The sequence below is a fragment of the Hyperoodon ampullatus genome, assembly GCF_949752795.1.
Source record: "Hyperoodon ampullatus genome assembly, chromosome: 20".
Taxonomy (NCBI): Eukaryota; Metazoa; Chordata; class Mammalia; order Artiodactyla; family Ziphiidae; genus Hyperoodon; species Hyperoodon ampullatus.
In genome coordinates, this window is record NC_136933.1 from 13005861 (window position 1) to 13029170 (window position 23310).

Here is a 23310-nt window from a genome sequence, read left to right on the forward strand (position 1 = left end):
CTCCCGGACCGGGGCACGAACCCGTGTCCCCTGCATAGGCAGGTGGACTCTCAACCACTGCACCACCAGGGAAGCCCCCAGGAGATAAGGTTTGAAATAAACTTTAAAAGAAGTAAAATCCGGTATCTATTCATAAGTTTAACTTTAAAGAATATCTCAATTTAATAAATACTTATAAAGATTCTATCATACCACTTACCAATATTAGCCTGCAGTTGTTGGAGTAGGTCCAAGTTACTTGAACAGAATTCTGGAGTTATGTACACAATCCGGTATTTGCCTCTGTAAAAACAAACAAAGAAACAGGAAAGGAAATATAAAAACAATCACCCAATGAATACAACCGAAAACCATAACACCTGATAATTTTTTAAGTAGTATATTACACCACTTATTAAAAACAAAATGAATGTTATATGTATGTAGAGATGCACATATGCTGGTTCTCTGATTTCACTTCAATGCCTCAAAACAAACGTTGGCAATACCAGCCGGGGAGGACTCAGCATAAGGTGCCATTGGAAGCCAGATTCTGATTTCCAGCAGTCTAGCCCCAAAACTACAGTGGCTTGAGTTAAATGATCAAGCCTAGAGTAAACCTTTTTTATGTTAGCAATCCACCCATTATCCTACCCTTGACCCCCATCTCCATGATTAAATCCATAGCACCCATGTTTCTCCTGTGTACTCTGCTGTCTTGCCTACATCTTCTCGGGCCAGGGACAGACAGCATATGAAAGTCAAGTCAGTTAGTCTCTGTCCTAGAATTTGGGGGTCTAACCAAGAAACAACCAGTCAGTCTCCAAGTGTCAAGACCTGTAACATGTTAAAAAAAAAAACAAAAAGAAGCTGCAGAGCAATCTATTTTGTGACTAGAAAAGCAGAGAATGCTCACCTCCTCACAGAGAAGAACGAGGAACACATTCAGAGGCTATGGATAAAAAGAAAGCCCTACTGTATTTTTAATACCCATTCCAGTCTCTTCCTGAGGGCTGACCAATTTCTTTTCAGAGGGATCCACAAGACATTCCTGTATCCTTAATATAAAATTCAGTATTTGCTTAAACTAGTGTGACTGATTTCTATTCTGGGCATATAGAATCCTAATTAAGACAATGTCTGCAATAAAGGTTAGGGCTAGGGCAAAATATGTATAGGGTCTCTTTTCCATTCTACCAAATGAAGACATAGATCAAATTAAATAAAATGAAACAATGTTCTATATGAAAAGACGATGAAATATTTAATCTACTGTGTGCTAGGCATGGTGCTTTCACTAGGAATTGGAACAAAACAATTAAGAACAGAACAGATATGCTTTTAATCTCATGAAATTAACTCAGTCTAATTAACACAGGAAATCATATAATTACTTCTGACACCAGACTATTCAGGTTTGAATCTCAGTTCTACCTCTTACAAGCTAAGTGATCTTAGACAAGTACTTAACTTCGCTGTGCCTCAGTTTCTTCAGTGTGCCTCAGTTTCTTCAGTGTAAAACAGTGATAAGAATTATAAAGACAGCTAATTCTTAGATATCTAGATTCAAGGTAAACCCAGTCAAATCCCAGTTGGCATTTTAGTTGAAAAGGTGATATTGAAATACTTATGGAAATACAAAGGACCCAGAATAGACCAAAACCAAAAAAAATTTTTTTGAAAGAACAAACGTGGAAGACTTGTACTACCTATTTCAAGGCTTATTACAAAGCTATAGTACTCAAGACACCAATCCAGGCAGACAAACAGATTGACAGAACAGAAAATAAAGAGTGTAGCAATAAACCCACATATATTTAGTCAATTTATTTTTCACAAAGGTGCAAAAGAAATACAGTGCAGAAAGGATAGTCTTTTCAACAAATGGAGCTGTAAGAAATGGATACGCCTATGCAAAAAAAAAAAAAAAGAATTGTAATCAATACCTGGTACAATATACAAAATGTACACAAAATGCGTCATAGATCTAAATGTAAAACATAAAACTGGGCTTCCTTGGTGGCGCAGTGGTTGAGAGTCCGCCTGCCGATGCAGGGGACACGGGTTCGTGCCCCAGTCCGGGAAGATCCCACATGCCGCGGAGTGGCTGGGCCCGTAAGCCATGGCCGCTGAGCCTGCGTGTCTGGAGCCTGTGCTCCGCAACGGGAGAGGCCACAACACTGAGAGGCCCGCGTACCGCAAAAAACAAAAACAAAAACATAGAACTATAACATTTTTAGAAGGAAATAAAAAAGAAAATATTTGTGATCATGAGTGAGGCACCAAAAAGCAACAGCAAAAGCAAAATCCATAAAACAACAAATTGACAAACTGGACGTTATGAAAATGAAAAAGTGATGCTCTTTAAAGGAACTGTTAAGAGAATGAAAAGAGAAGTCATAAACTAAGAGATGTTTGCCAACCATATACCAAATGAAGGATTTATATTTAGAATATGACTATCAAAATTCATAAGAAAAAAACAAAAATAAGGAATAGGCAAAAGATGTAAATAAACACTTCCTCAAAGATATACAGATGTCTAACAAGTATATGAAAAGATGCTCAACATCATTAGTCATTAAGGAAATGCAAATTAAAAACACACTGACATCCTATTAGAATGGCTAAAATTAAAGACTGGCCATACCAAGTGATGGCAGAGACAAGGAGGATTTGGAACTCTAAGACACTGCTAGTGGGAACATGAAATGGTACAACCAGTCTCAAAAACATCTAGCAGTTTCTCAAAAAGTTAACACAGAATTATCATATGACTCAGCAATCCTACTCCTAGGCATGTACACAGAAGAACTGAAAACATATGTTCCCATAAAAACTTATACACAGGGCTTCCCTGGTAGCGCAGTGGTTGAGAGTCTGCCTGCCGATGCAGGGGACACGGGTTCGTGCCCCGGTCCGGGAAGATCCCACATGCCGCGGAGCGGCTGGGCCTGTGAGCCATGGTCACTGGGCCTGCGCGTCCGGAGCCTGTGCTCCACAACGGGAGAGGCCACAGCAGTGAGAGGCCCGCGTACCGCAAAAAAACCAAAAAACAAACAAACAAAAAAAAAAAACTTATACACAAATATTCATAGTACCATTATTCATAACAGCCAAAAAGTAGAAACAACCTAAATGTCTAGCACTGATGAATGAATAAATAAAATATGAAATGTCCATACAATGGAATATTATTCATCCACAAAAAGAAATGAAGTACTGATAACATTACACTAAGTGAAAGAAGCCAGACACATAAGGCCACATCCTGTATGAGACCATTTATATGAAATGTCCAAAATAGGCAAATCATTGAGACAGAAAGATTAGTGACGGGAAGGGAGTGAAGGAGGGGACAATAGGGAGTGACTGCTTCATGACATGGAGGTTTTGGGGGTGGGTTCCGAAAATGTTCTGGAATTAGATAGTGGTGATGGTTGTACAACATTGTGAATGTACTAAAAGCCACTGAACTGTACACCTTGAAAATAATTAAAATGGTGAATATTATATTATGTAGATTTACCTCAATTAGAATAAAAAGGTTAAACATATATCCATTACATGACACAGTCATTCCACTCCTTGGTTTACACCAATGACATGAGAATATATGTCCATACAAAAATTTGTATACACTGGGACTTCCCTGGTGGCACAGTGGTTAAAAATCCGTCTGCCTATGCAGGGGACACGGGTTTGAGCCCTGGTCCGGGAAGATCCCACATGCTGCGGAGCAACTAAGTCCGTGTGCCACAACTACTGAGCCTGAGCTCTAGAGCCCATGAGCCATAACTACTGAGTCCACGTGACACAACTACTGAAGCCCGTGCACCTAGAGCCTGTGCTCCTCAACAAGAGAAGCCACCACAATGAGAAGCCTGCGCACCACAACTAGAGAAACCCTGCGCACAGCAACAAAGACCCAACGCAGCCAAAAATAAAATAAAAAATAAAAATAAAGAAATAAAATAAAAAGATATATAGGAATGTTCATAGCAGATTTATTAGTAATTTTCCAAAACTAGAAGCAGCTTAAGTGTCCATCAATAAGGAAATGAAAACACAACTGTGGTAATTTCATATAATAAAATACCACTGATTTTTTTTAAACTACTGATACATGCAAGAACATGGGGAACTGTCAAAACATGATGCTGAAGGAAAGAAATCTTAAAAGAGTTCCCATTGTATGACTTCATTTATATGAAGTTCTATAACAGACAAAACAAAAGCATGGTAGAAAAACTTAAAACAGTGGTTCACTTTAGGATGGTGAATAGAAGGACAGACTGGGATGGAACATGAAGGAACCCTCTGGAGTGACAGTAATATTCTATATCTGGCTAGGAGTTTAGGTTACATATTTGTATGCATTTATTAAAACTCAGTAAATGTATGTGTGTGTGAATGTGTATTAATATATATGTATATACATGTTAATACATATATACACACACTTCTGTGTGCCTGAGACATTATTCCTGTTAGGAATTATGTCATGACAGGATTGGTGGGGCAAAAGACCTAGAAAACAGTCCCCACTCAGCCATTAATTCATTAGGTGACTTTGGGCAAATTCTTTTCTCTGGGCCTCAGTTTCCTCATCTGTGAAATGAGACAATACTAGATACTCTCCAAGTTCTCTTCCAAAACAAAATTTTACAATTCTATCATAATAATGCTAGCCTTCCAGTCCAAGAACTGAACATAACAGATTTCTTTGAGTTTGAAAGATTTTAAAATTAACGGTTCCATAAATATACTATAAAAAGGAAGTATATTTTTAAATTATGGATATTTTGCCCATGCATTAAACAAAAATTTTTTGTGTACAAAATTTTCCCACATACCACAGACACTTGACCACATGATCAGAAATCATATAGATTACTTACAATTTAATATCCTCTAGAACATTTTTTGACTGTGCTGATCCAAGAAAGCAAGCTGGAATGTTGGACATTCTGTAAGAAGAAAAACAAATATTCTGGAACCATGTGCACACTACAAATATCAACTTCATTTTTAAGTGAGAAAGAACAAAGAAATATAATGAGGTACACCCTCTTCTTTGCAATCTCTTTTTGTAACTCACTAATTTGACAAATAAATTCCTTCAAAGGCTGTATTAGAAGACAGGCTGTTAAGGTGGGTTTCCCAAAAAGATCGCAGGCTCAGACTAAAGAAATTTAAAATTTTTCACAACTAAAAACTACACTTCCATGTATATACTTCACACTAGGCTAAAGAAGGGTAACCAAAAGAGAAAAGAATTTTGTGATATGTAGTGTAAACTGGCATAAAATTTGCTTTTTAAAAATTTTTTTCAGGGCCATCTGGTAGCCTTGAATTACACAGAGAACTCAAGAAAGAAGATAAGCTTTTCCACCAAAGTGTCATTTATTACTAATAAAGACAAAGCAACACTTTTAGCAATGCGTTACTGCGAACTAGATTTTAACATACATGATAAATCAAATATTTCCTTCATAGGAGGAAAAAAAAGGGTGGTAATGTGGCAATGAAAGCATTACTCACTCAAGCTGGAGCACCTGGTCTTCCATCAAAGAAATAAGGGGAGAGATGACAAGGCCAATCCCGCCTACATAAACAGGTGGATACTGGAAGCACAAACTCTTTCCATACCCTTAAAATAAAAATAATACATTCAGACAAATAAAACTAAATCCTTGGTACTTTGATTTCTTTTTACGATGTACTTGTGTGAGATGAACAGTCACTACTAATGTGCTACCTTCCTAAGAGTTAATTCATGCATAAATTTGAGCATCTACCCTCAGCTCACTCTCTTCTATATTTCACACCATTTGTATACATATTTGTATTTTGAGAGTTTATAGAAAGACTAAGCATGTCAAAACCTTGAAGTTTTATTTTTTAAAGGATTAGATTATTTGCTTAAGTACAACTTACCAGTTGCCATGACAACAACATTATCTCTTCTTTCTTCCAATACAGAATGAATCACTTTCCACTGAACCCTGGAGGATGAAAAGCAAAAAGCTGCTCTGTTTTACTAACAAGAAACCCAAGGGACAAGTTGAAATCCATTTAACTTTTTCACTTCCTCCAGAATTTTGTTTACATTTTTGAGCTTCAATAAAAATATAAGAACCCTGGAATTGAAAACAAAAGCCCCATTTGACCAACCTGCCATTCAAGCTGACTGAACAACTAGGACTTCTGTCCATATTTGTATTAAATTTTATTACATATAGCTAAAGTATAACATAAATTCCAGCTTCCTAGAATTTGGATATCCTAGATATCCAACAGAGTCACTGATTTAAAATAAATCAGAGAAATGCTCTAGGTGAAAGGATTGACTAAGAAGGGAAATGAGGGAACTTTCTGGAGTGACTGTAATGTTCCATATTTTTAAAAGGGTTTAGGTTACATGTACACTTAAGATTTGCAAATGTTAAACACCTAAGGTTTAACCATTTCTTTGTGTGTAAATTTTAGCTCAAAAGTTTAAAAATAAATAAATAAATATTTAACTATAGTTAATGATTTACATGCTAAAGTAATTAGGGGGAAGTGTAAGGATGTCTACAATTTACCTTGAGATGCATTTTAAAAATTGAATGGATTAAAAAGTGGGTAGAGAGAAAATCAATATATAATAAAGCAAGTATAATAAAATGTTAATAGTGAATTAATGGTGAATATACAGGTATTCATAGTAAAAAAAAAACAACTCTAATGTATCTTTGAAATTTCTTTTAATAAAATGTTGAGGGAAAAATCAACTGGAAAGGTGATCTTAAATTCACTGATATGTACATTTATGTGCATTTTTCTATGTGTAGGACATAGTTTAATTTTTTTAATTGTTTAAGATCAAAAGGAAAAATGAAAGAAATGCTTCCATGGATTAAATTTTAAATTCCCAAAACAGAAAAAATACAGTCTAGAGTTTTACATTCTTATTAGTTTTATTCAACTTTACTTGTTCTTCATCTCATTTGTATTCCTCTCATTTTAATACTTATAAATGTGCCCCCTTGGATGTAAATACCTTTGAATATGTTAAAACTGATATGATTATCACTGTTTTTCAAACTATTGTCTAATGAATTTCTATTACAACAACATGCTTTGGACAATGAGATGCACAGAACAGGCACACAGATACGTATATAATAAAATACAAGTCAGCATTAAATTAATTTATTAATGTCTCTACCCAGAACTCTCTATAGTAAGGAAAACCATTTTCCCTGCTTATAAAAACAATCTGCAGATATGAATTTTACAAAAATATTACTTCAAAATAATTCTGTAGTCACTTAGAAAAAAATACAGTGTGGCATGTATAAACTATAATGAAGTTGTGCTTTTACTGTTAAATGGATGGATTATTTGCCTTTTTTCCTTTGTGAAGAAAACAGTAAATATGCAACTTAATTAACTGAGATTATACTCACGGCTTAAAACTAGAATGGCCAAAGTAGGTCTTGAGGCAATTAATTTGCTCTGCAGTAGGTCCTGGTAACGAACAGTCTTAAAATAAAATGGACATTTACGTTAAAATAGAAGTACACAAAGTGAGAGGGAGTAAGTTTTATTTCACTGACTTCTTTTAAAGAATATAGTGGTAGGTACCAAAGGTCACTGTTGTCTTTTAAATCCACCCAATTTTGTCCTCTGGGTACCAGTCATGACTCCAGGTAAACCCTTTGATTAATTACCTAATACTAAGGATTAGAACTTTGTTGTGATTCAGTTTGCCAGCCCCATAAAAAAACAATGTTTTGGAATTTGCTATACTTTCAAAAACTAACATTTAGAGCCAACAATGGCAAGCAAAACGCCAATCCAAATTTTATAATATAACCAACTTTCAATCAATAGTAAGCAGAAATCACATTACTGCCACAAATAAAATCTACAGATAAAACAAGATCTTCATTTTAATTACCATTCCACCAAATCTTTGACCAAAATTCCAACTGCATAGCAGAATGGAATGACATTAATTTTACCCCACTGATTTTCATTTTTTCCTCAGGTTGAAGGGTTCATGAGGGGCCGAGAAAGAGCAAAGCAAAGAGTCAAGATAATTCATTTCTAAACAAATGAATATTTGTCCATATTTAATACAAGAAAACATAGGAAAAAAACCTTTTTAACATTTTCATGTATCTCCATCTACAAAATTATTTTAAATTTTCCACATTTTAACATTGACGAAATCTAGCTCTAAAGAGTTCTACTCTATGAGAAGACACCCACATCTTGTCATAATGAGTACCATATCACTTAAATGACAGAAGATTCACTTAGTAGATTCTTTACTAGAGTTTGCATATACAGGATGAAAATTAGTCCATTTTGCTATCTGACACTGTGTCACTTATTTTAAGTAATAAGCTCCTGAAGGACACTGTGTACCTATGCCATTTACAATAATGTTTAATATAAGTAATTAATTTACGATTTCTTATTAATTATTTTTTATGATTTTGACAAACAAAATATAAAATTTAGGACGAAAAGTTTCACATCACCATGTTCACCAAATGACACAACACTTCTATTACTTTACTCTTCTAAATAGTAACATTGTGCTTTATGAAGACCAAAGCACTAAGGGATTTAATGACAAGTTTCTAGGACCTAATTAACTACATGCCACAAAATCACTGACCTCCAAAATGTTTATAACCTGGACCCTAAATTAAAATCAGTGGTAGGTATCAGAGACGAGTCATTTCAAACATATTACAGTGCTTACCTTCATCAACTTCTTCCTCTTCAATAGCTTCATTCTCATCTTCATCATCTTCTTCAGAAGGAAGACCCAGATTTCTTTCCATTTCTATGCATTTTGAATGATTTGGATCTACTGTGCTACTATTTAGGATATCTAACGACTGAACGTTTAAAAGAATTTTTAAAAGCAAAATCATTGACAGTGTTGTATCTTTTTCAGCAAACACAAAAGGAGTATTATTAACAGAGCCTACAATTTAGTTCAAAGCTGGCAGATGTGCAAGCAATACCACAAAAGAACATGTGTGCTCCAGTTTAAATATGTGCTCAAGAATGGTTTCTAAGGCACAAGGCCAAAGAGGAATACTGCCAGCATAAACAGGGTTCATTAATACCATACAATGAACTGCCCCTAGGGAAAGTTACCATAAATTTTGAATTTAGATTATTTAAAACATTTTTTTCTTTATCATATTTCAATGCTTTCAATTCCCAAGTGGTAAATGTGGGTTTTAATGTTATTTTTGTAATGAGTTTCTCTATATCATGTGTCAGTCACATTCTTTTTGAGTAAGCGTAAGGTTTAAACTATAAGCAAACAATAAATGTGTTTTTGGAGTTGTCAAAACAACAACAAAAGATTGAAATAATTTTAGGAAAGGAATATTACAAATGTGAAATAAAGTTTGTTTTCATTTTGGCTTGATATCTGATTTCCTCCCCTAAATCAAGGTTATCTATTTAACGAACCTAAGAATATTTCAAAATTGTTTCATCTGTAAAATTTCTAACTAAGAAATAACAGGAAGAATTATTAAACCACAGTTCTTCATTTTCTCTTTATAATAAACCTTCCATTTAGTAAGTTTGACTTTAAAGGTTTTTTTTAAAAGTGTATTCATTTCAGGCCTACAAAAGGAAAAACAAGTGATTTTCTTCCTGATTTTTTATTCAAGTCGACAAACAGACTTAGAAAAGCATTTTGGAAATAAAGTTCTCTCATATGGGCACCCAGGTTGCCTTCTAAGAGGTTCAATATATAATATAAATTTGTGAAAGTCCACAACTATCCTATAAATACACTACTTTAACAGCACTCCTCGGAGAAATGGCTCATCACTAAAGGAATATGATTTAGTACGTACACTCTTTTATTATTGTTAGCTAATATTTATTATAAACACTTAGGAAATGCCAGGCTCTTTAGTAAACTCTTCAAAAGTAACACCTTAATAATAAATACGACTGTTAACTGAGTATCAAAAAGCTAAGAAACTTGCCCAAAGTCACACAGCTAATAAAGGGAGAGGCTAGAATTCGAACCCACATTTACATTCAGAATCCACATTCCTATCACTACCCACTACACTGCCTCAAAATTAAAGAATCAGTAACTTAATCTCATTTCATAAAAAGAAAAATCACATCAACCTAAAGATGAGGACTAACAAGTATGCATAATGGTGAACTTCTGTGTTTTTCTTCATTTTTCACTTTATTTAGCAAAATTTAGGCGTTTCTAATTTTCCATCCTTGATTCATAAGACCTGACAAAGAAACCCGAGGTCAGGTGAAGTAGAAAATACATAAATTATAAAATGATATTTTCAACTTTGATAACAAAATAGGAGAAAACTGAACCATTTAAAACATTAGAAAATTATATATAATAGAAAACAGCAAATAAAACCAAAGGAAGTAAAGAAGAATATGGAATGTATAAAAACAGAACTTCCAAATAAAAGTGGATACACATGGATGGGAAGAAAGAGAAACCTATTTCAATACTGGAGAGCTGAATCACTACCCATGTTCCAGGAAAAGATTAAAAGTAAGTGACCTAAGAGGGAAGAGAAAACATACTACTATGTTTTCTAGTATGTAAAAATTAGTATACTCCTCCTCCTCCTCCTACTACTACTACGTTATTCATAGACCACACCAAGGTATAAAGAAATATGAAATGGAAAACAAAATCTAATGTTACATAAGTGATAGCAATCTCATTGTGGTGGGACCAGTTTAGAATTAGGCAATATTTTACTTAATTAATGTCCCTTGGAAAGAACTGGAAGTAATTTTCCATAATGTTGAACATACCTTAAGCATCTCCATTTCTAAATCTTCATCACTCTCAATTACATAAGATATATCCTCTTCGTTATACTTGGAAGACAAAAAAAAAAAAAATTTCAAACATTAATTTCCAGTATAATTGACTCCATACCTTCTTTTCCACAAAATAAAGTTCCTATATGCTAAATAACTTTAGACTACTTCCTATTCTTCTCTAATAAATAAATTTATAATATATATTTATATGTTTATATGACAGGTAGATAGAAAGGAAGGGAGAGAGGATGGTAGGGAGGAATAAACATAGAAACAAAGAAAGAAACAAAGAACCAAGTAAAAAGAGAAAAAAAGAAATATAATTGGAAAGATAAACAAGATAGACAAACAGACATGAAATAAAGCCCACACTCTCTAAATGAGAGTACAGAGTGACAAGCTCACCTATGGTTAAAAAAATCTCAAACTGTGTCTCCCAAACTTTTTGAGTACCAGAACCTCTTTGCAATCTTGAAAAATTCTGTACAAAGCCAGGAACAACAGTTGTTCTCTTATAGCCACTGATTTTTAAAAGATAAAAAAAAGCTACTATGATTGTAATAATACCTTTAAATATTGTTATTTTGCAAATAGCATCTACAGGTGTTTGAAAAACAGGGTCAGATAAGTTATTTATTCAGCTATTGCCAATACCTGGTTATGACGAAACTACAATAACATGGCAATCCCCGCGAAGCAGGTGTCCAAGGATAGAAACCTGTACAAAAGAAACCCACAAAAGAAATACAGAAGGACCCTAAAAAAAGGCTAATCTTTAAATTGGAAGTGGGAAAAGGAAGTACAGCCTTAATTAACCTGCAAAAATTAAGCTTTAAAGAAGATTTTAAAGTAAGTTTTATACAAGGAAAGAAAAAATCTTTTATTTTTTAAATCATTATTTATTTGCTGTGTGGGTCTTTAATGGATTTTTTAAATGCTAATAATTATTACACAATAAAAAATGGCAATAATTGGAGTAAAAGATGTGAGTCAGATCATGAAATCCTGATCACAATTCTATGTCACTGTATGAAACATATCACTTTAAAGTGAATACCTAATACAAAATTTCTAAAAAATCAAAAGGTAACGCAGATGTTAGCAAAAGATATTCCCCAAAAGAGGAATCTGCTTTACAAATGGTTGGTACGAAAACAATGTTAAAATAAAGTGCATTCATATACTGAATAGAAGTGATTACTAATATAGTTACCGAACACAGAGAAATACTGAGACTCTGTCATTAGAAAACTGAGGAAATAATCCTATTAAATGACTTTCAAATCTAATTTTAAAAACTTAAAACTTAGTTATTATAAAAGAAAATGTATAAAATTCTACCAAATATAAGCAACATACGTAATTTTTTTAATTAATGAAAAACAAATGAGGTAAAAAGTATAGTTATGTCTCTTTTGTCTACAATAAAAGAAACACAATGATTCCTCCAATACAACTTTACTATTTCAAAAAATATGCTTAAGTTAGCCAACAGAAAAACATAATCTCACAAATTAAACTAATCAAATCGGAACATAATAACTAGAAACCTAAACATGAAGTTGAGAGAAAATATAGAATGTTTAACAATAATCTATCAAGAAAAAAATGTAGGTTTCTGACTCTAGAGGACGGTAAAGGTTAGTGTCAAGCAAAAACATCAGTTTATTAGAAACCTTGTCAGACTATCAAGTAAAGAAAACCCATATGAAGAAATAAAACTACTCTCAAAAATCAAGTTTGGAAGAGAATCCCTAGTAGATATGTAGGGAATCCACAAAAAGAAGAGGTATAGGGCTTCCCTGGTGGCGCAGTGGTTGAGAGTCCGCCTGCCGATGCAGGGGACACGGGTTCCCGCCCCGGTCCGGGAGGATCCCACATGCCGTGGAGCGGCTGGGCCCGGGAGCCATGGCCGCTGAGCCTGCACGTCCGGAGCCTGTGCTCCGCAACGGGAGAGGCCACAACAGTGAGAGGCCCACGTACCGCAAAAAAAAAAAAAAAAAAAAAAAAAAAGAAGAAGAGGTATATATTAGGTAGGAGAAATGCTTAGCAAATTATAACAAGTGTGTATTGACACTAAAAATCTTTCCACTATAAAATGCTGCTTATTATAGTAAGTCAGGAGTAGCAAACCCAGTCCACTTTTTGCTTTTGTAAATAAAGTTTTACTGAAATGCAGACAGGCTATTTGTCTATAGCTGCTTTCACACTGAATTGGCAGAACTGGGCAGTTAACAACAGAAACCGTGTGGTCTGCAAAGCCTAAAATATTTACTATCTGCCCCTCTACAGAAAAAATCAGCCAACCACTACCATGAATGAAAATTGTTTTCTCTTTACTGTATTTAGTACCTCAGGAGATTTGCAAGTAACATCACCAAGATGTTTTTCCTGAGCCTGTTGTTCCAAACGTTGGAGTTCATCTTCTGTAATATCTAATGACATTAAACAAACTCTTTCTGGAGTCTCTTCCAACTTATTATCTTCTAGTCCATCTTCAAATCCATCTTCTTCTTGTTTTACTTCGTTTGCAAGTACATTTTCTCCATCATGTTTAATTAAATTATCAGGTGTTGTGTCCCATGCTTCATCTGTAATTTTAGTAAAAATTTTATGTTCTCTAATTTGTTTCTGTTGTACTTCACCAGCAGTGGGCTCTTCCAACGGTAATAAGTGAAAATTACTGCTGGGCCTCAGTTCATTCTCAGTAGAACCAAGTATCATCTTCCTCAATGAATACAGATTTTCTGAAATATCCTTCAATAGTACAGAAACCCTAAAAACAATTTTAAGAAAGGTGAGTTCAACTTTAATTGTGTTAACTCTAAGGACAAGTTTTAATGCTTTTTAAAAGAAGAAGATCTTCACTTAAAGGACACACTGGATTAAAGATGCTCTTCATACCCTAATACCCACTATATGCTTATAGCTTCTGGGCTACTCTCTAGTACAGCAAGGTACTTCTACATTCAACAGCTGACTTGCGTGCTTACTAAAGTGTCAGTAGTGTTTGGTCCCAAACTAATTGTTTATGGTGTCATTCCTTATCCATACCTGATATTCATGTTAAGCAGATATCCAAGCCTGTCAAATTGTATTTATAAATAAAAAGCAAATATGCTCTGAATGCGGCCTCACGCAGTCCACTGGAAGTGCAGTTAAGTGAACTTGAATTCATGTTTATGGCATGTATTTTGGCTGTTCAGAGGCCTTTTTTGTTCTCCCTTGGTTTAGAAGTGTAATCTAAATAAGTGAAGTAATACCGGAGACTTTTACAAAGAACCGGAAATAAGAGATTTAACTAGTTTTTGTTTTGACACTAATACTTTACAAGATATACCTTTATTAAAAATGAATCCAGGGACTTCCCTGGTAGTCCAGTGGTAAGGAATCCACCTTCCAAAAGCAGGGGATGCAGGTTCGATCCCTGGTCAGGGAACTAAGATCTCACATGCTGCGGGGAGCTGGGCCCGTGCATCACCACTACTGAGCTCGTGCGCCTCAACTAGAGAGAAGCTCGTGCGCCGCAGCAAAGAGCCCGCAGGCCACAACTAAGACCCGACACAGCCAAAAATAAATAAATAAATAATAAATCTTTTTTTAAAAAAATGAATCCAGTATTCCCCATTCTCAAATTCTAAGAAAACTACTTAGCTTTGATATTACAAAGCAAAGCATTAAGCACACGTTAATTTACATTCAATAGATATTCTAATTCCTAGAAAAAATCTGAAATGCATGTGAACAGTAATTTTTCATGTAAATGGTGATTTTTCTTCTTCCATGGAGGGAAAAATGTAAAAATGAATATGAAATAGCTTTATTAGTACCTTTCCCCAGTTGACAGTTATTTCTTTCAGAAATTCTCAAAGTTACATCAAAACTACTGAAACAAATTGCTAGGGGGAAAATCACTTTGAAAAAGAGCTGAATTTCTATCTCATACTTTGAAATCCATCAAAATCTATCACAAATCTCATCCAAAAAAGAATACATTAACATTGCGTTTTGTCAGAGTCAGAATTCTATTTCAACTAACTGCTTCACATTCATACAAAGGATTTTGGCCTCAAAATTTTATTACCACATTATAATCAATCACTGTTCAAGAGCACTCCTGCTTTTAGAGGTTTAACAAGGGAGTCATTCAGCAATTAAGGACAGAGCCAGGCCTGATTCCAAGAAGAATCAGCTGCTGGGCACCAGCAGTCCAATGTCTGTTAATCCCAGTATCTCAAGTTATCTAATGCTTCGGCTATAAAATAGTCTTTAAAATCTAAATGCCTCTTGTTTTAACCGTCTGCTGATTAGGTAGACTTCTTTATATAATAATCACTTAATAACCAGAAAAATGAGGCTACTAAAAGTTGCTTTTATTTATAGATTTCAAGTAACCAAACTATAAATATAATTAAATGAAAAGTGAGCATAAACAGAAAGAAAGAGACAACTTTGAATCTTCAATATTTTCTTTCATGTGAACTTAGGAGTTTTATTTTGCTTTGCTTCATAAAACATCCTACAAGGCAGACAGAAAAGCCTCAAACTTTTTGTGCACAATTTAACAACTGGAAAGATATTTCTACATTTATACATCAGTCTGTGTGCATGTATGCAAGCATGAGTCTACCCTAATGAACAGTAATTCTTCACTATATATAGGAAAATGCAATAAGAACAAATAGAATTGATGAAAACAGAAATATTTAACCTCTGTGGATTTTCCACTTTTTCAAAAGTATCAGGAAGATGCTTAGCCAGATCTATCATCTCCTCGGAGGCTGAAATCAATTGTTTCTTCACGTCACTAGGTAGTACTTCTTCCTCTGGAAAAAAAGAATCAGTACTAATTTTCAAACTGCAAAGCAGAGATATTTATTTAAACAGTATTAGGGCTTAAATTTTCATTTTGTTTCTTTAAATGAATTCCAACAAAAAGACTTCCTTAACCTATCTCCAAATCACCTCAGTCACTTTATTTCCCTTCCAAATTTTTGGTCTTTAAAATTTTAGACTAAATTCTAAGTGATCTTCATTCATACATATTACAACCCAGTGGTTATCAACCTAGGCAGAAGGTGAAGGCAGAAATGAGAATCGGAACCCATCTGCACTATTTCAAAATCAGAAATCAATATAACACCACATGGGAGCCTACGTACTAAATACAGTTTGGTAAACATAACCTTACCTGACAGCCATTCCTCACTGCCCTCATTACCAGTCATCACAAAATAAAATGCAAGCCTTTCTAATCACTGATCATCTCCCAAACTCACAGCTTCATTCTGTCTGATGGGTCTCCATCAACACCACAAAACCTGCCCACCTTTCCCAAACCCTTTCCCTGCTTAGAATTTCTTACTCTTCATCACCACTTCCTGTGTCCTTTACAAGTCCACCTGGCTCCTCTGAAGCACTGGACATAGGATACACCATTAGCTATTCCTGCTTGCTGCAGTTATCCTGTGATCTCAAAATTGCATCATTCATTGACGATGTCGGCACCTGGTTCACTGTCTCTTCCTTCCCTACTGCGCCTGTGGTAATTCCTGGTAACCTCAACACTCACAGGTAACTGGATAATTCCTGGCCACCTAAGAGTATGGCCTTTTCAGTTCCTCATTCCCTCCATTTCCAACCATCTTTTCCTCAACTGACCTCAGCCACTGCTTCCCATAACCATACCCTTGGTTTTACAATTGCCAGTAAAGTCACCATTTCCAAACTTCAATTACAAGCATTCCATCCTCTGAACACCTGCGTGCTATCTTTCCTTCCAACACGCTTTCCCCAATACAACAATTCTGTCACACTTTCAGAACCAAGTCCATTGACCTACCGCCTTTTCCTTACCCATTGCCCTTGTCACTCCCCCCGTCACCCATGTCTTACGGTCCTTCCTTACCCACATTAATCATTCCTTCCTGTGGACTGAACTCTTTTGCTCCTTCCTTCTTCTATGGCAAAACACTACTCTAATTAAACCCACTGTCTTTACCTACTTGATGCCTATACCCAAACAGTTGAAGATAAGTTGAAAATAAAACACAATTATGATTATGACACTATGCTTTAAATTCATGCACAGACCTCGACGAACCCTCAGCAATGACTGTTAATTATTCTACATTTCCCACTCTCCCACTCTCAAGATGACTATTTCATACCTCATTCTCTCTCTTCAAGCCCCCAACACCTGCCTGTCCCTCCTTTTACTCAGAGTACAACTTCACTTCTTACTTCATTAAGAAAACAGAAACAACAATGAGAATCATCTCGTCTTCCCCCACCAATCTGCTGATTAGTCTGTATTCGTATCACTACCCCCATTTACAGCAAAATTCCTTGAAAGAGAGAATTGTCCACACTCACTGTCTTCAAATTTTCTAATTCCATTTTCTCCTAAACTGACTCCCACTAAGCTTCTTCCAAAAGCTGCTCTTAGAAAGGTTACCGACGGCCTCCACACAGTCAAATGCAACGGTTAATCCTAGTTGCTCATCTCACTCAAATTCTCAGAGGCACTGAAAACAGATGACTTACTCGGACTCACAACATTTTCTTCGCTGGTTTCTGAACACCACCCTCCTGTGCTTCCTCTTCCATCATTGCCCCTTCACAGGCCTCTTTGCTGCATGCGCCTCATCTTCCTGACCGCTAGAGGTTGGTGTGCCCTTGACGTCAGTACTTGGGCCTCTTCTGTTCTTTATTCCACTCGCTCCCTATTTTCTCTCCTCTGGTTTAACTACCATCTGTATGCTGACGACCGCCAAGTTATATCTCCAACCACCTGAAAGCACTCCAGAATCATGTTTCCAACTAAGATATCTCCTTGGATATGAATAAGCCTCTAAAACTTAGCATAGCCAAAACTGAAATCTAGATTTTTCTCACTCAAATCTGCTCTCCTCATAATCTTTCCACTGTGACTGACCCTCCCGTTCACTCAGTGGATCCAACCAAAATATCCAGATTGTCCTCTCACTCTCTACATCTCACCCCCCACAGAGAATTCATCAGCAAGTACACACACCCTCTACCGACTCTCACCCCTCTGCTGCTACCAGCCTAATCCACACAATCATCATCTCTTGTCTGGACTATTACAGTAGCCTCCAAACCGACTTCCCTGCCTAAACGCTTGCCCTCCTACAGCATCCAGAAAAATACTTTCAAGATAAAAATTTAATCAGATCATTCTGCTGCTCCAAACCCTATAAGGATTTTGCATCACTCATCGTGGTATTTATTTTAATTAATAAAATATGAAGTCAGATTCACAGCCTATAAGGCCCTAAATGCTCTGGCCCAAGCTACTTCTCTGGCATCATTTCCTATTCCTCTCACTCTTACTCATTTCACCTCAGTTACACTCACTGTCCCTCAGACACTCTGCTCTTTCTTCCCCTCACGCCTTCCATGTTCTCCCCTTGGGCATCATTCCCTCACTCAGACAAATGAAGTAAAGAGGTTTGGTCTGTTTTGTTCAGTGCATTTTCGTCAGCAAGTACGCTTGCCTGACCCATAATAAACACCCAACAAATATGGTATATGAATAAATGAATAAATATTCCCTTTCCAAACCAAGCTTCTTAAAAAAAAAAAAAAAGTTATTTACACGAGCTTTCTCACTTTCCTTACATCTTAGTCCTCTATTCACACAAACGTGACTTCTCCCACATCATTCCACTACTCCACTCTTGCTTCGGTTATAGTACCTTCATGGTACCCAAGCCTGTGACCCTTTTTTGTGCCCCCATGACCACTCTCTCCCCGATATACCCTTTTGTCACCCAGTACACCAAAGCTGCTGCAGTAAAAGATTACAGATGATTGCCACATTGCCCAATCCAAGGACTAATTCTGAGTCCTCAGCTTCTCAGACTCTCAGGAAAATTTAAAACAGTTGATAACACCCTCCTACAAAAAACATGCTCTTTACTTGGTCTGCTGCACACCCCGCCTCCTCATTTCCTTCTATGCCCATGGCAGCTCCTCTGGCGTCCCCCTCCTCCATGCAAACATTAAATACTAAGAGTTCCTCGAGACTCTCAGCCCCACTTCTTTATCTCAAACTCCTCATTCTTTACCTCTAATTCAAACTGTCCCCTGAGTTTCAGGCTGGGTATCTAAGTGCCTGCGGGCCACCACTTCCGTTTCGCTAGCTCGCAGGCTTCCTTCCTTTAACGTGCCTAAAGTCAACCGTGTGCCTCCTCGACCCCGAACCCCGCTCCTCCTCTTCAACGTTTCTCATCACTGTTGCTCATGCCAACAGCACAGGACGGATCCTTGGCACATGGCTCACACCATCACATTAAATTCTCTTCATTCTACTGCCCTGTTAAACGTCTTTTGCATCTATCCACTTCTCTCCATCCTCAATACAACCAACCAAGCCAGGTCACCATCAGCTCTCACCTGGATTATGGGCACAGCCTCCTAACAGGTCTTTCCACTGTGACCCTTGCCCTCCAGAACCCATTTTCTGCTCTACAGTCCAAGTTCGTATTTTTTAATGTAATTCACGTCACTCCTGTGCTTGAAACCCTCAATAGCTCTTAGGAGGAAATGTAAACCTCTAACATGGCCTTTCTGCTTTCCTTGTTCTGCTTCTCCTACACCCCCCACCCTGTCATATTCAATAGCTCACCGTGCTTTACTGCTTTCCGTTGCCTATAGATACCCCTTACCTCTGAAACTTGGGCCCTGCTATTTCCTGTGCCTTTGACACTTCTCTGCTCTTCAGCTAGCTGACTCCTGCTCATATTTCAGGTCTTGCCGTAAACATCACTTTCTCCATAAAATATTCTCTAATACCTCCAAATATGCATGGATGCCTCTCCTATACGCTAACCGTAACACCTTTTTTTCCCACATCATAAGCCTCATCTTCCTACACTGCCTTTTTTTGGTTCATCTATATCCCCCATGAAGTTGCAGGTTTCCCTCTCAGGAAACAGATCGTGCCTGTCTTGTTCACTGCTGGATCTCCATTCGTAAAGGGCTGAACAATATTTAATAAATGAATAAAAATATATTTAACTACTGTATCATTTAGTGTTTATTAGCTACCATCTTGGGAATAAGCTAGTATTTTAAGAGACGAACAATGTGCAAAAATCTTTTTATTTTCTGATGTTCTAATTTCTTGTATCCTTTAATAAAAGAAAAAACACAAACTTATAATACAAACCAAAAGTGGTCATTTGAAAATATCGTCTGTATATACACGGGGGAAATTTGAGAAAGGTGAGGTTGACACTGCTGGAAGGAAAGGAGGGAGGGAGGGAGGGAGGGCGGGAGGGAGAGAGGGAGGGGGGAAGTGGCCATTCTGTTTGGAGAAAAACAACAGAGTTATCGTATCCTGGAGAAAATTTAGAAATTTAAACCAGGGCACTATAAAGCATCTTATATACTTTAAATATTTATAGCAAAGATGTATAATCTCCAGACTGAGAGGTGGGTGCTTGTAACACTGATGTTATTAAGACCCAACTCTAGAAGCTTAATGAACAGCAATGCTACAAAGGAAAAGTAGTTAAGTCCTGCTTTGCTGCAACCAACATGCCTGAAGCCCTAAGCTTTGGCCAAATAGACCTCATCCTAATGTCAACACTGCTCAGACAATCAAGAAGTTGTAATAATACTAAATATTTTGCACATGTGTGAATACTTTTTGGAGATAAACCTCACAAATGAGCAAATTCAAATTTTACCTTTTGTTTTCAGACCATAACATACCTTCATGTATAGCAAATATCTGTACAGCATCTCCCAAATTTTCTAATTTTTGATAAATGATGAAACCAGCCTACAGGAAAACAAAAAAATGATAACAGTATACTAAAGATCACCAAATAAAATTTCATGTCCCATCTTTACAAAAATCTAAAACAATGATTCCCAAGGCACCCAAAAAGCTGAATTCAACCTATTAAGTTATGCAAGGATCTAAATGTCTTTATTTATTCACCACACCAATTGTGAGAATGCAGAAAGTAGCTGTCTACACCTTAAAATAGAATTTTTCACATTTTAACATCCAATATTATGAGCAGGTAACGAAATCAAATAACTTATAAGTGGAATCTAACAAAATACAATCAAGTAAGAGAAAACTGTTTGACTACAGATATCCATTCCCCATTATCTCATTATTAGCTGTTAGTCAGTGTATATACAGTCCTCCTTCTAATTACTGTTAATAGGAACAATCAAGTCACATGGATTTCTCATGAATAAAAATGCTACAGAACTTGTACTAGTTCTCAACAAGTTTTCTGATTTTTTTAAACAGAACATAAAGGAAAATTATCTTCCTATTTCCCCACAAAATTGAATTTTTTCTGTTTATAAATAAAAGGAGCTTCCATTCATAAAAACAGATGCAAAAAAGTAAACAATAAGATATTCATCTACAAATAAAAGTATAAAGGGAAAAAAAGTCCATTGGGACATAAAATACATTTCTTGTAAACAAACAAACAATAGTACTATATATATAGATAAGGCCAGATTTCATTATGTACGAATATGTAAATATGAAAATACATCTGACTAACAGCAGTAAAAAGCTAATTGTGGAGGCAATTTTTCTAAATTTTTACCACATTTTAAATATAAACATAAGAAATAAGGCCAGTTTCAATATAGAAACTGTATTGTAGTTATTTTTATTCTGTAGTGGCCTATAATAAAATACATCATCAATACCATTTGTTCTTGCTCAGTCTAAGCTTATACGCCTTTCATGTTTTCAGAGAACTCACATTTTTTACATACAAATTGGACATTATTTTGGCTTCATGACAATAAAAATAACTAGTATTAAACAATCTATTGATTGGTACTTGCTAATTAATACTCAGAATTACAAGTTTCACTAAATTTCTTCCTAAGCATTTTTAATGCCAAACTGATTTAAAAGATTTTAGTTAAGTTTGTGCCACTACCACAATAAAACTTTTATAAAGTAAGTTATTATAAAGTTTAACAAACAGATCATAGTCTAAAGATGTCTGGTACCTACATAAGCATCAGTGGCTGCATATAGTTTCTGGTCCTCAGTGAGGGGAAACTTACTCCAGTTGCTGCAGCGGATAGACTTGTCTTTCAGAAGCTGTTTACCAAAGAGGTGTTTAACCAAACCATTGAGGCTCCAGGTCTCTGTACATTTCAACTAAAAGCAATGAAAAATCAACTCAGCAAAAATTATTTCCTTCTATTTTCAGATATTCCTAATTATCTGATACCAAATGATCATGTCACACATAAAGTTGGAAATGTTACACCAAAATATAAGGCAGAGATAGTCCTTAATAGATTTCCTGTCACTAAAAACCTCATTTGCAGTTTACATTATAAGAATACTGGAATTTCCCCAATGTAGGTATTAAAATTCTTGGACTGTCGAAGCATCATTCATAGACAAAAGTTGAATAGGTTGGTAGGCTTTCTACTTCTCAGCCAAATGAATAGTTGGCTAATATGAGAATTTAACTTAATGACTACATGAATAAAATAGGTGAAATATGGGATGGAAGGGATGGTCAAACTTCCACTAAGAGCATCATACCACAAGAGCTGCATTATGCTCTTTAAAAAAAAAAAAGATATTGATATAGATGGATTAAAGAGATAAACTTAAAATACAATATTTAAATTTGCATATATATGAAACAAAGTGAAATAATACTAAATATGGGAGAGGGTGCTTGCTTAAAGAAACTGTTTGCTAAGGCAATGGATTAGAACTGAAGGTTTTCATTATGGAACACTCACTGGGGACTTCTTTTTTACAAAAACATTACATAGCCTACATTATTTCTTCAAAAAAATCTAAAACAGAGAGAAGGGACATTCTGTGAAACACAAATTTCTTGTTTGTGAAAATAATATACATATTATATCTACCTTTTCATTGGCAACATCTGTCAGTTCCACAAAACTCTTCAACTTGATGTCAAAGTCACGTAGAAGTTTCCACTGATCTCCTTCAATTCCTACACCTGCCTTTTTAATTGCTTCATTTTCAAGCAACATTTTTAATCCCTGAGGGAAAACTGTAACATTTTTTTATTATTTCCATAGGTTCTATCAAATTTGATAGATTTATTTTCTACTTCTTACACATTCTATGTTTATACTTAAACTTCTGTTTAAGTTTAAATTCAGAAACACACTTAACTTGAGTGTTGCTTTTCTTGCCTAAAGCAAAAAGTCCTGATTGATAAATGACAGAAAAACAACTAACATAAATGCTACCTCTGTTATCACTAAAATTTAGCCCCTCTATACTTCAGTTCTCTACTCTCTAAAACAGGAATAATATCAACGCTTGACAGAGACGATGTAAAAATTAAATAAAACAGGGATATGAGTGAATTAGGTAGAACATAAATACTTAAATAAACATAAGGTGATGAGAGAAGCACCAGTTAATTCAAGAGTTTAATTTTATATGGATAAAGT

The 23310-nt window shown here is 35.6% G+C and overlaps 1 protein-coding gene across 2 annotated transcripts in view; it reads right to left on the reverse strand.

The window, feature by feature from the left end:
- Positions 1 to 23310, reverse strand: part of WRN (WRN RecQ like helicase) — a gene marked incomplete at its 5' end in the record, with an annotated part of 102714 nt that overhangs the window by 74407 nt on the left and 4997 nt on the right. The window contains 12 exons of one of the 2 annotated variants that reach the window (XM_079726533.1): positions 200 to 282; positions 4881 to 4949; positions 5524 to 5632; positions 5920 to 5987; positions 7437 to 7497; positions 8747 to 8885; positions 10825 to 10890; positions 13177 to 13612; positions 15548 to 15662; positions 20581 to 20650; positions 21869 to 22018; positions 22753 to 22901. In XM_079726533.1, the coding sequence (XP_079582659.1) occupies positions 200 to 282; positions 4881 to 4949; positions 5524 to 5632; positions 5920 to 5987; positions 7437 to 7497; positions 8747 to 8885; positions 10825 to 10890; positions 13177 to 13612; positions 15548 to 15662; positions 20581 to 20650; positions 21869 to 22018; positions 22753 to 22901 (1515 nt within the window). Of the gene's footprint in view, positions 1 to 199; positions 283 to 4880; positions 4950 to 5523; positions 5633 to 5919; positions 5988 to 7436; positions 7513 to 8746; positions 8886 to 10824; positions 10891 to 13176; positions 13613 to 15547; positions 15663 to 20580; positions 20651 to 21868; positions 22019 to 22752; positions 22902 to 23310 lie in introns of both variants that reach the window. The other variant, XM_079726532.1, reaches the window with a different exon arrangement.